This window comes from Salmo salar, chromosome ssa28 (assembly GCF_905237065.1).
Source record: "Salmo salar chromosome ssa28, Ssal_v3.1, whole genome shotgun sequence".
NCBI classification, from domain to species: domain Eukaryota; kingdom Metazoa; phylum Chordata; class Actinopteri; order Salmoniformes; family Salmonidae; genus Salmo; species Salmo salar.
In genome coordinates this window covers 38299352-38314167 of record NC_059469.1, presented here as the reverse complement: position 1 = coordinate 38314167, position 14816 = coordinate 38299352, and the positions used below count along the sequence as shown (strand labels likewise).

Here is a 14816-nt window from a genome sequence, read left to right as displayed (position 1 = left end):
GTCTGTCTGTCTGTCTGTCTGTCTGTCTGTCTGTCTGTCTGTCTGTCTGTCTGTCTGTCTGTCTGTCTGTCTGTCTGTGGCGCATCGGTGAAAGTGTGTGCCTAGTCCGGAACATGGTGTACAGAACTGCGCTCAGCCTCTACTGGTGATATCTGGATAAAGGACCATGTGAGAGCTGAAGGATGTTTTAATTTTTTTGGTACACCTTCTATCGCTCAGAGTAATGCCCGCCTTTTTGGGAATGATCAGCAAAAGCAAAAGCTAAACCTTTGGATTTATTATTTACATAAAGTTGATATTATTTCATGTGATTTAATCAATACATTATCTATAAATATATATAGACACATCACTGTGTCGCTTGTATTTTCAATTCGCTGCAGCTGGCGACTGGAACGAGCTACAACAAACACTCAAACTGGACAGTTTTATCTCAATCTCTTCATTCAAAAGACTCAGTCATGGACACTCTTACTGACAGTTGTGGCTGCTTCACGTGATCTTTTGTTGTCTCTACCTTCTTGACCTTTGTGCTGTTGTCTGTGCCAAATAATGTTTGTACCATGTTTTGTGCTGCTGCCATGTTGTGTTTCTACCATGTTGTTGTCATGTTGTGTTGCTACCATGCTGTGTTGTTGTCTTAGGTATCTCTTTATGTAGTGTTGTGTTGTCTCTCTTGTCATGATATGTGTTTTGTCATATATATATATATATATATATATATATTTTTTTTTATCCCAGCCCCGTCCCTGCAGGGCCTTTTGCCTTTTGGTAGACCGTCACTGTAAAAATGAATTTGTTCTTAACTGACTTGCCTACTTAAATAAAGGTTAAATAAAATAAAAATTTAAAATACATTATGAAAAATACATTATGAATATGTATAAATATATATATGTATAAATATATATATAAATATTTATTCAGTACCACTCAAAAGTTTCGGCACACCTACAGTACTCATTCAAGGGTGTTTCTTTATTTTGACAATTTTCTACATGAAATAACACATATGGAATCATGCAGTAACCAAAAAAGTGTTAAACATATCAAAATAGATTCTAGATTCTTCAAAGTAGCCACCCTTTGCCTTGATGACAGCTTTCCACACTCTTAGCATTCTCTCAACCAGCTTCATGAGGAATGCTTTTCCAACAGTCTTGAAGGAGTTCCCACTTAACCTCTCTGGGCTAGGCGGGACGAATTCGTCCCACCTACGCAACAGCCAGTCTAATCCAGTGGCGCGATTTTCAAATACCTATTACTTCAATTTCTCAAACATATGACTATTTTACAGCTATTTAAAGACAAGACTCTCGTTAATCTAACCACACTGTCCGATTTCAAAAAGGCTTTACAACGAAAACAAAACATTAGATTATGTCAGCAGAGTACCCAGCCAGAAATAATCAGACACCCATTTTTCAAGCTAGCATATAATGTCACAAAAACCCAAACCACAGCTAAATGCAGCACTAACCTTAGATGATCTTCATCAGATGACAACCCTAGGACATTATGTTATACAATACATGCATGTTTTGTTCAATCAAGTTCATATTTATATAAAAAAACAGCTTTTTACATTGGCATGTGACGTTCATAACTAGCATACCCCCCGCAAACTTCCGGGGAATTTACTAACAATTTACTAAATTACTCACGATAAACGTTCACAAAAAGCATAACAATTATTTTAAGAATTATAGATACAGAACTCCTCTATGCACTCGATATGTCCGATTTTAAAATAGCTTTTTGGTGAAAGCACATTTTGCAATATTCTAAGTACATAGCCCAGCCATCACGGGCTAGCTATTTAGCCTCTTACATCTAGACGTTCCGCTAGCGGAACACCTGCTCCAATATCCAATGAATGGCGTGGCGCGAAATACAAACTCCTCTAAAATACAAAAACTTCAATTTTTCAAACATATGACTATTTCACAGCATTTTAAAGATAAGACTCTCCTTTATCTAACCACACTGTCCGATTTCAAAAAGGCTTTACAACGAAAGCAAAACATTAGATTATGTCAGCAGAGTACCAAGCCAGAAATAATCAGACACCCATTTTTCAAGCCAGCACATAATGTCACAAAAACCCAGAAGACAGCTAAATGCAGCACTAACCTTTTATGATCTTCATCAGATGACAACCCTAGGACATTATGTTATACAATACATGCATGTTTTGTTCAATGAAGTTCATATTTATATCAGAAACCAGCTTTTTACATTAGCATGTGACGTTCAGAACTAGCATACCCCCCGCAAACTTCCGGGGAATTCGCTAACATTTTACTAAATTACTCACGATAAACGTTCACAAAAAGCATAACAATTATTTTAAGAATTATAGATACAGACCTCCTCTATGCACTCGATATGTCCGATTTTAAAATAGCTTTTTGGTGAAAGCACATTTTGCAATATTCTAAGTACATAGCCCAGGCATCACGGGCTAGCTATTTAGACACCCGGCAAGTTTAGCACTCACCAATATCAGCTTTACTATTATAAAAGTTTCATTACCTTTTGTTGTCTTCGTCAGAATGCACTCCCAGGACTGCTACTTCAATAACAAATGTTGGTTTGGTCCAAAATAATCCATCGTTATATCCGAATAGCGGCGTTTTGTTCGTGCGTCCCAGACACTATCTGAAATGGTAAATCAGGGTCGTGCGCATAGCGCAATTCGTGACCAAAAAAATCTAAATATTCCATTACCGTACTTCGAAGCATGTCAACCGCTGTTTAAAATCCATTTTTATGCCATTTTTCTCGTAGAAAAGCGATAATATTCCGACAGGGAATCTCCTTTTAGCTAAACTGTGGAAAGTAAACAAAGCTTTCGGTCGACGCGGGCACGCGCCTGAGTCTCAAAGTACTGTAACCAGCCACTACCCAAACGCGCTACTTTGTTTCAGCCAGAGCCTGCAAAGCCACGATTCAGCTTTTTACCACCTTCTGAGACCCTATGGCAGCCGTAGGAAGTGTCACGGGACAGCTAACATCCTCACTCTTCAATAAACAGAGACAAGAAGAACGACACCTTGTCAGACAGGCCACTTCCTGCCTGAAACCTTGTCAGGTTTTTGCCTGCCAAATGAGTTCTGTTATACTCACAGACACCATTCAAACAGTTTTAGAAACTTTAGGGTGTTTTCTATCCATATGTAATAAGTATATGCATATTCTAGTTACTGGGTAGGAGTGGTAACCAGATTAAATCGGGTATGTTTTTTATCCAGCCGTGAAAATACTGCCCCCTAGCCATAACAGGTTAAACATCCGGCAAGTTTAGCCTTCACCAAAATCAGATTTACTATTACAAAAGTTTGATTACCTTTTGTTGTCTTCGTCAGAATGCACTCCCAGGACTGCTACTTCAATAACAAATGTTGGTATGGTCCAAAATAATCCATCGTTATATCCGAATAGCGGCATTTTGTTTGTGAGTTCCAGAAACTATCCTTAATGGTAAATCAGGGGTCGCGCGCATGGCGCAATTCGTGACAAAAAAAATCTAAATATTCCATTACCGTACTTCGAAGCATGTCAACCGCTGTTTAAAATCCATTTTTATGCCATTTTTCTCGTAAAAAAGCGATAATATTCCGACCGGGAATCTCCATTTAGCTAAACAGAGGAAAGAAAACAAAGCTTTCGGTCGACGCGGGCACGAGTCTGAGTCTCACAATACTGTAACCAGCCACTACCCAAACGCGCTACTTTTTTTCAGCCAGAGCCTGCAAAGCCACGATTCAGCATTTTGCCGCCTTCTCAGAGCCTATGGCAGCCGTAGGAAGTGTCACGTTACAGCTAAGATCCTCACTCTTCAATAAACAGAAACAAGAAGAATGACACCTTGTCAGACAGGCCACTTCCTGCATGAAATCTTCTCAGGTTTTTGCCTGCCATATGAGTTCTGTTATACTCACAGACACCATTCAAACAGTTTTAGAAACTTTTTTCCCATCATACTTCCAAAGTTGTGGCAAAATGGCTTAAGGACAACAAAGTCAAGGTATTGGAGTGGCCATCACAAAGCCCTGACCTCAATCCTATAGAAAATTTGTGGGCAGAACTGAAAAAGTGTGTGCGAGCAAGGAGGCCTACAAACCTGACTCAGTTACACCAGCTCTGTCAGGAGGAATGGGCCAAAACTTTAGGGTGTTTTCTATCCAAAGCCAATAATTATATGCATATTCTAGTTACTGGGCAGGAGTAGTAACCAGATTAAATCGGGTACGTTTTTTATCCAGCCGTGTCAATACTGCCCCCTAGCCCTAACAGGTTAACATTGGTTAGCTTGCTAGCTACTTCCAGACACATAATGAGAGAACACCCCACTCTGACCATTTTACTCTCCCTAGCAGAGCTGGTTAGGCTGTTTTCATGTTATCCAGAGCGTTGGTGTCTGTAACTGTGCTGCTGACAACAATTTAATTATGTGTTTTTGCCAACGTTTACTGACACTGGCCATATTCAATGGGTGTTGAGCGTTCATAAATTCATCAGTTATTCTGTGCTCTGGCACACTCAGACGAAATCGGAGTATATGGCCAGACTGAATTGACGAACGCACCCGAAATTGTGATTACTTGTATAGTGGAGTCTTTTGTTAAGACATGTAGCTAACTAGGTAAACAATTAACCATAATCCCAACTCATGGCATTACTACCATGCATGAATCTGCAGGTAGCTAACCATCAGGTTCAATGTTAGCTAGCTAACATTAGGCTATAGTTAGCAAAGCAAATGGCTCTGAGATATGAATAATAAATCATACTCATGACGTTAGCTAGCTAGCTAGGTAAACAATGAACCATAATCCCAACTCATGGCATTACTACCCTACATGAATCTGCAGGTAGATAACTAACCAGGATCAATGTTAGCTAGCTTACATTAGGCTACAGCTAGCCAAGGAAATGGCTCTGAGATATGAATAATAAGATCGTACACGTGACGTTAGCTAGCTAGCTAACAATACAATTTAACTTGAAATGAACCGCTTTCTGTCAAGAATTAGAAACGTGTAATATCTGAAAATGTAGCTATCTAGACTATCTTACCCATATACGTCATTCATGGATGGACGCTTCTCCTGTTGGATGCCATGGTTGCCCTTAGTTTGAAGATGTAATCCTGAGACAGGTGTTTTCTCCATCTCCTTAGCTATCATACTCTAATTCCACTGGTCTCAAAATATCATACTTGAGTTCCACTAATTTCAAAACTCGGTCCTCCAGAAAGTGGTGCAGTTTTACTACATGATACATTAAAAAAAGGCTGTGTTAGACAGGATTACCTAGACATAGTGATCAGCTCAAATAGACAGAAGCTACTGTTTATGGCAGACCAATCTAAACATATCTCTCGGCATGTCCAGTCCACTCATTATCTCAGCCAATCATGGCTAGCGGAAAGGTTGCTGACTTTTTCTGTGGCTAAACCAACTAGGCTTGTAATTTAACAATTTTATTTGCATTTAGATTTTTTTAAAAACTAAGTTTAACGTCTCTCCTGTGAAGTAGTGACCCGCGACATATGCCTAGTTTCCTGAAACGGGTCACAAATAGCCCTTACACAGCCTGGAGCTGTGTTTCTGGTCATTGTCCTGTTGAAAAACAAATGAAGTTACACTAAGCGCTAACCTGATGGTCAAATTGGTGCAAAGAAACCACTTATAAAGGACATCAATAATAAGAAGAGACTTGCTTGGACTTGCTGCATCAGTTGACCTGGCCTCCACAATCACCTGACCTCAACCCAATTGAGATGGTTTGGGATGAGTTGGATCGCGGAGTGAAGGAAAAGCAGCCAACAAGTGCTCAGCATATGTGGGAACTACTTCAAGACTGTTGGAAAAGTATTCCAGGTGAGGCTGGTTGAGAGAATCCCATGAGTGTGGAGAGCTGTCATCAAGGCAAAGGGTGGCTATTTTGAAGAATCTAAAATATATTTGGATATGTTTAACACTTTTTTGGTTACTACATGATTCCATATGTGTTATTTCATAGTTTTGATGTCTTCACTATGATTCTACAATGTAGAAAATAGTAAAAATAAAGAAAAGCAGGTGTGTCCAAACTTTGACTGGTACTGTACATATCAGTTGGTCTTGTTGGGAGTTTCCCATAGTGTATAACATTTAATTTAAATACATTATTTTCATTTTTTAAAACCTTTGAAGACTTTTTTTCTGAAGTGTCTTGTTGGGAGTTTCACAGTACATTGTGTAAAAGCACTCAAATCATATATTTTTTTTAAACTTATTTCCTGGTTCAGGTGACCCTTCAGTACAGTAAACTAGGACACAAGACGTGTTGTGTGGATTCTAATAAACTCTGCTTCATCGCTTCTCTGTACTACCTAAGTTGGCCCGGTCTCGATGGATCATTTCAAAGTACATTAAAAAAAATAAATAATAATAATACAAATAATAATAATAATAACAATAACAATGAATTGGATTTATATAGTACTTTTCTATGAAATAAAGGTTAAATAAATAATAAGCATACATTTCGATAAATGTATTTCTGGGTAAAGGTCACCGTACTGTATACAGTGCTTGACTTGGGCAAGAGCTGTCCGGGAACTGAGTACCAGCACCTCAAATGTTCTACTACTTGAATTCGTAAACCTCTTACACAATATTAGCTCAAAAGAATTGCGGAGTTCCTGCACCTAAATGTACATTTTACTGGCACTCAAAATGAGCAAGAGCTTCTACATCTGTCCAAGTAAAGCACTGACACACACACACACACACACACACACACACACACACACACACACACACACACACACACACACACACACACTACACACACACACACACACACACACACACACACACACACACACACACACACACACACACACACTAACACACACACCTAACACACACACTAACACACACACGTAACACACACACACACAGCTAGGCCTCAGTGTATAATTATACCATGCTGTGCTGCACTGTGTCTCCAGCGACTGTACGTTACAACGATATTTGAGTGTTAATTAAATAGCAACACAGGATATAACTAAATCTAGCACAGAGTGTTCAGCTAACACTTTCATTAAACCACTTCAATCACAATTTGCTTCCCTCCTTCTCTGACACTGAACTGGTAATTGATTTGGGTAAGAAAGAAGCATGTGAGTCCTACAGTCAGAGAGAGGAGTTTAACAACTCTGTTAATAACATATTACATAACAAGTTCAGTTGAGGAGGGAGAGGGGTCCTCCATGTTGCACAGTATTTAAATGTTCTCCTTTTAACATGGACGTGTGGCTTAGTTTGGTAGAGCATGGCGCCTGCAAAGCCAGGGTTTTGGCTGGGGGGGAACAATACGTAAAAAAGTATGAAAATATATTATGTTTATATCATACCGTAAGTCCCTCTGGATAAGAGCGTCTGCTAAATGACTACTCTTTGTCGGCCAAAACAAACTAAAAGAAGAAATGATATTGGTCTGACGTCCTGTTCCAAATCAGCATTTCAAAGTGAAATACATTATCATGTAGATAATGGTTAGTGTGTAGTGTATACATTATCATGTAGATAATGGTTAGTGTGTAGTGTATACATTATCATCTAGATAATGGTTAGTGTGTAGTGTATACATTATCATGTAGATAATGGTTAGTGTGTAGTGTATACATTATCATGTAGATAATGGTTAGTGTGTAGTGTATACATTATCATGTAATGGTTAGTGTGTAGTGTATACATTATCATGTAGATAATGGTTAGTGTGTAGTGTATACATTATCATGTAGATAATGGTTAGTGTGTAGTGTATACATTATCATCTAGATAATGGTTAGTGTGTAGTGTATACATTATCATGTAGATAATGGTTAGTGTGTAGTGTATACATTATCATCTAGATAATGGTTAGTGTGTAGTGTATACATTATCATGTAGATAATGGTTAGTGTGTAGTGTATACATTATCATGTAGATAATGGTTAGTGTGTAGTGTATACATTATCATGTAGATAATGGTTAGTGTGTAGTGTATACATTATCATGTAGATAATGGTTAGTGTGTAGTGTATACATTATCATGTAGATAATGGTTAGTGTGTAGTGTATACATTATCATCTAGAATATAGTTATGAATATTAAATTCATTATCATGTAGAAGATGGTTACTGTATAGTGTATACATTATCATGTAGAAGATGGTTATTGAATATTATATACATTATTATGTAGAAGATGGTTATTGAATATTATATACATTATCCTGTAGTATATAGTTATTTTATATTGTATACATTGTCATGTAGAATATAATAATTTAATAGTATATACATTATCGTGTAGAAAATTGTTATTGAATATTATATACATTGTCATGTAGAAGATGGCTATTGAATATGAAATATATATTTGAACTTTCTTGCTGTTTCTAAGGCTGTTTTGATGTCGATGCTAGCGAGTAACCTTCCAATGTATGTATTACATAATGACAAATAAGCTAGAAGCTTCAATTAAAAGTTGGAGTGACATTCTACTTCCTCTGTTTCCATGGAGTCTATAGAAACGGTCTATTAAAAGATTCAGTGTTCCTTACCACCCCACCTGTGGGTTTGAGCCGCACACACACACACACACACACACACACACACACACACACACACACACACACACACACACACACACACACACACACACACACACAGAGCGACGCTAACACACACACACACACACACACACACACACACACACACACACACACACACACACACACACACACACACAGCGACACACACACACACACACACACACACACACACACACACACACACACACACACACACAGAGCGACGCTAACACACACACACACACACACACACACACACACACACACACACACAGAGCGCTAACACACACACACACACACACACACACACACACACACACACACACACACAGAGCGACGCTAACACACACACACACACACACACACACACACACACACACACACACACACACACACACACACACACACACACACACACACACACACACACACACACACACACACACACACACACACACACACACACACACACACACACACACAGACAGAGAGATTGAGCCAGACACAAAGATCGTCTGTCTTTAAGCTTTTACAGTTTGTTTTTTTCAAACGATAACTTGTCAAAACTCTTCACAAACTCAGCGAAACAGAAGTGGACCAAACTTTAAATCGTTTTTTTTTTTTCATTTCACACAAAATGCCAATCAATGTCGACATTCTCCCGAAATACATAAACTCTTTTGTCATTCATACTCCACCATCTGCTAAACTATATATTTACAGCACATGTTTTCAAATGCTAACACACTGTTTCCAAAACTGTTAGAAACACATTCAAAACAGAACGATGGTAAATGTCAGGCATTTCTTCAGTAACCACATTGAAACATATAGCAGGCAGAGGAGTAGCTGGACCAGGGAGAGGAGTAGCTGGACCAGGGAGAGGAGTAGCTGGACCAGGGAGAGGAGTAGCTGGACCAGGGAGAGGAGTAGCTGGACCAGGGAGAGGAGTAGCTGGACCAGGGAGAGGAGTAGCTGGACCAGGGAGAGGAGTAGCTGGACCAGGGAGAGGAGTAGTTGGACCAGGCAGAGGAGTAGTTGGACCAGGGAGAGGAGTAGCTAGACCAGGGAGAGGAGTAGTTGGACCAGGGAGAGGAGTAGTTGGACCAGGGAGTGGAGTAGCTGGACCAGGGAGAGGAGTAGCTGGACCAGGGAGAGGAGTAGTTGGACCAGGGAGAGGAGTAGTTGGACCAGGGAGAGGAGTAGCTGGACCTCGGAGAGGAGTAGCTGGACCAGGCAGAGGAGTAGTTGGACCAGGGAGAATTTCTGCCAGTGTTATGGTCGAACGACCTTATTTTGAACCAGCTTGTGTTTTTGTGGTTTGAGTGAGTTTTGGAGGTGAGATGAACTGTTTGGTCAAAATGCATGTTGGTCATGCAGAGACTATGTGAAGAACTTTGAAAAAGTGGCTTCAGTATTGACCTATGCTCGTTAGCAATTAAAAACTGTAATATATATATCTCCTATTGTTACTCTGGGAACATTGTGTGTGTGTGTGTGTGTGTGTGTGTGTGTGTGTGTGTGTGTGTGTGTGTGTGTGTGTGTGTGTGTGTGTGTGTGTGTGTGTGTGTGTGTGTGTGTGTGTGTGTGTGTGTGTGTGTACCCTAAACTCTGTCTCTACCTCTTTTATTGACAGAGAGAAGATGCTGCAGGAGAAATTGATCCGATATCTCCATTCTTCTCCCCCTCTCTCTCTGTCTCTCTCTGTCTCTCTCTGTCTCTCTCTCTCTCTCTCTCTATCTCTTTCCCTTCCTCTCTCTCTCGCTCTCCCACCCTCTCACCCCGCCCTCTCTTTCCCTTCCTCTCTCTCTCTTTCCCTTCCTCTCTCTCTCTTTCCCTTCCTCTCTCTCTCTTTCCCTTCCTCTCTCTCTCTTACCCTCCCTCTCTCTCTCTTTCCCTTCCTCTCTCTCTCTTTCCCTTCCTCTCTCTCTCTTTCCCTTCCTCTCTCTCTCTTTCCCTTCCTCTCTCTCTCTTTCCCTTCCTCTCTCTCTCTTTCCCTTCCTCTCTCTCTCTTACCCTCCCTCTCTCTCTCTTTCCCTTCCTCTCTCCCCTCTTTTTCTCTTTGTCTCTGTCTTTGTCTTTCCCTTCCTCTCTCTCTCTTTCCCTTCCTCTCTCCCCTCTTTCTCTCTTTGTCTCTTTTTCTCTTTGTCTCTCTCTCTCTTTCCCTTCCTCTCTCTCTCTTTCCCTTCCTCTCTCTCTCTTTCCCTTCCTCTCTCCCCTCTTTCTCTCTTTGTCTCTTTTTCTCTTTGTCTCTCTCTCTCTTTCCCTTCCTCTCTCTCTCTTTCCCTTCCTCTCTCTCTCTTTCCCTTCCTCTCTCCCCTCTTTCTCTCTTTGTCTCTTTTTCTCTTTGTCTCTCTCTCTCTTTCCCTTCCTCTCTCTCTCTTTCCCTTCCTCTCTCTCTCTTTCCCTTCCTCTCTCCCCTCTTTCTCTCTTTGTCTCTGTCTCTCTGTCCCTCTGTCCCAGGTTAGCTGTCTAGGTCCCCTTACTTTTTCAACCTTTACTAATGACATGTTCTGGCTTTGAGTAAAGCCAGTGTGTCTATGTATGCGGATGACTCAACACTATACACGTCAGCTACTACAGAGACTGAAATTACTGCAACACTTAAGAAATATAAGCAGTCAGTTTCAGAATGGGTGGCAAGGAAAAAAATGTGACCTAAATATTTCAAAAACAAAAGGCATTGTATTTGGGACAAATCATTCACTAAACCCTAAAATTCACCTAAATCTTGTAATGAATAATGTGGAAATTGAGCAAACTGTCATGGTCAAAACATATTGATACAACAGTAGCTAAGATGGGGAGAGGTCTGTCCATAATAAAGCGATGCTCTGCCTTCTTAACACTATCAACAAGGCAGCTCCTACAGGCCCTAGTTTTGTCACACCTGGACTACTGTTCAGTCGTGTGGTCAGGTGCCACAAAAAGGGATTTAGGAATATTACAATTGTCTCAGAACAGGGCAGCACGGATGGACCTTAAATGTACACAGGGAGCTAACATGAATAATATGCATTTAAATCTGTTATGGCTCAAAGTGGAGGAGAGATTGACTTCATTACTACTTGTTTTTATAAGAAGTGTTGCCAAGCTGAATGCATCAAGCTGTCTGTTTAAACTACTGGCACACAGCTCAGACACCCATCCATACCCTACAAGACATGCCACCAGAAGTCTGTTTAAACTACTGGCACACAGCTCAGACACCCATACATACCCTACAAGACATGCCACCAGAGGTCTGTTTAAACTACTGTCACACAGCTCAGACACCCATACATACCCTACAAGACATGCCACCAGAGGTCTGTTTAAACTGACTGGCACACAGCTCAGACACCCATCCATACCCCACAAGACATGCCACCAGAGGTCTGTTTAAACTACTGGCACACAGCTCAGACACCCATCCATACCCCACAAGACATGCCACCAGAGGTCTCTTCACAGTCCCCATGTCCAGAACAGACTATGGGAGGTGCACAGTACTACATAGAGCCATGACTACATGGAACTCTATTCCACATCAGGTAACAGATGCAGTAGAATCAGATTTAAAAAACGGATAAAAAAACACTTTATGGAACAGCTGGGACTGTGAAACAACGCACACACAGGAACAGACACACACAGACGCAAACACACATGATAAGACACACACTCTACACACACGTACACATGTATTTTGTGTTGTAGATATGTGGTAGTAGAGTAGTGGCCTGAGGGAACACACTTAATGTGTTGTGAAAACTGTTACGAATGTAAGGCAACTGTTGCTGGTTAATGTTGCTGGCCTCCCTGATGAGTCGCTGCTGCCTCGGGGAAGCACAGAATCATCTAGAATGTCATTGTGTGCTGTAGGGTTAAGATTTCCATTCACTGGAACTAAGGGGCCTGAACCATGAAAAACAACCCCAGACCATTATTCTCCTCCACCAAACTTTACAGTTGGCACTATGCATTCAGGCAGGTAGTGTTCTGCTGGCTTCTGCCAAATCCAGATTTGTCCGTCGGACTGCCAGATGGTGAAGCGTGATTCATCACTCCAGAGAACACGTTTCCACTGCTCCAGAGTCCAATGGCGGTGAGCTTTACACCACTCCAGCTGACACTTGGCATTGAGCATGGTGATCTTAGGCTTGTGTGCAGCTGCTCGGCCATGGAAACCCATTTCATGAAGCTCCCGACGAACATTTCGTGTTGCTGACATTGCTTCCAGAGGCAGTTTGGAATTCAGTAGTGAGTGTTGCAACAGAGGACAGATCATTTTTTACACTCTTCAGCACTCGGCGGTCCCGTTCTGTGAGCTTGTGTGTCCTACCACTTTGCAGCTAATCCGTTGTTCCTCCTAAACATTTCCACTTCACAATAACACCACTTACAGTTGACCGGGGCAGATCTAGTGGGGCAGAAATTTGATGAACTAACTTGTTGGAAAAGTGGCATCTGTCACGTCTTCTCCCAATCCCCCTCTCCGGCGCTCGACGTCGCCGGTCTACTACACACCGGTCCTGGCAACCATCATTACTCACACAAGGCAACCCTCATTACCTACACCTGGCAACCCATCATTACTCACACCTGGCAACACATCATTACTCACACCTGGCAACCCTCATTACTCACACCTGGCAACCCTCATTACTCACACAAGGCAACCCTCATTACTTACGTCTGGCAACCCTCATTTTGCACACCTGGCAACCTTCATTAGGCATCACAGAATGGGACCGCCGAGTGCAGCGTGTTAAAATCATCTGTCCTCTGTTGCAACACTCACTACTGAATTTCAAATAACTAGATGACTGGGACTGTAGAGACCCTGAGACTAGGTTACTGGGACTGTAGAGACCCTGAGACTAGGTTACTGGGACTGTAGAGACCCTGAGACTAGGTTACTGGGACTGTAGAGACCCTGAGACTAGGTTACTGGGACTGTAGAGACCCTGAGACTAGGTTACTGGGACTGTAGAGACCCTGAGACTAGGTTACTGGGACTGTAGAGACCCTGAGACTAGGTTACTGGGACTGTAGAGACCCTGAGACTAGGTTACTGGGACTGTAGAGACCCTGAGACTAGGTTACTGGGACTGTAGAGACCCTGAGACTAGGTTACTGGGACTGTAGAGACCCTGAGACTAGGTTACTGGGACTGTAGAGACCCTGAGACTAGGTTACTGGGACTGTAGAGACCCTGAGACTAGGTTACTGGGACTGTAGAGACCCTGAGACTAGGTTACTGGGACTGTAGAGACCCTGAGACTAGGTTACTGGGACTGTAGAGACCCTGAGACAAGGTTACTGGGACTGTAGAGACCCTGAGACTAGGTTACTGGGACTGTAGAGACCCTGAGACTAGGTTACTGGGACTGTAGAGACCCTGAGACTAGTTTACTGGGACTGTAGAGACCCTGAGACTAGGTTACTGGGACTGTAGAGACCCTGAGACTAGGTTACTGGGACTGTAGAGACCCTGAGACTAGGTTACTGGGACTGTAGAGACCCTGAGACTAGGTTACTGGGACTGTAGAGACCCTGAGACTAGGTTACTGGGACTGCAGAGACCCTGAGACTAGGTTACTGGGACTGTAGAGACCCTGAGACTAGGTTACTGGGACTGTAGAGACCCTGAGACTAGGTTACTGGGACTGCAGAGACCCTGAGACTAGGTTACTGGGACTGAAAAGAGACCCTGAGACTAGGTTACTGGGACTGCAGAGACCCTGAGACTAGGTTACTGGGACTGTAGAGACCCTGAGACTAGGTTACTGGGACTGTAGAGACCCTGAGACTAGGTTACTGGGACTGCAGAGACCCTGAGACTAGGTTACTGGGACTGTAGAGACCCTGAGACTAGGTTACTGGGACTGCAGAGACCCTGAGACTAGGTTACTGGGACTGTAGAGACACTGAGACTAGGTTACTGGGACTGTAGAGACCCTGAGACTAGGTTACTGGGACTGTAGAGACCCTGAGACTAGGTTACTGGGACTGTAGAGACCCTGAGACTAGGTTACTGGGACTGTAGAGACCCTGTACCGTAACACCCTGTATATAGCCTCCATATTGACTCTGTACCGGTACCCCCTGTATATAGCCTCCACATTGACTCTGTACCGGTACCCCCTGTATATAGCCTCCACATTGACTCTGTACCGGTACCCCCTGTATATAGCCT

General features: G+C 42.0%; 1 protein-coding gene across 1 annotated transcript in view; it reads right to left on the bottom strand.

Moving 5' to 3' along the window:
• Positions 1–13326, bottom strand: part of LOC123731446 (basic salivary proline-rich protein 2-like) — a 38723-nt gene extending 25397 nt beyond the window's left edge. Inside the window, exon 1 of the mRNA XM_045710189.1 lies at positions 13311–13326. Coding sequence (XP_045566145.1) covers positions 13311–13326 — 16 coding nt within the window. The remainder of the gene's footprint in view (positions 1–13310) is intronic.
• Positions 13327–14816: the final 1490 nt, after the last annotated feature.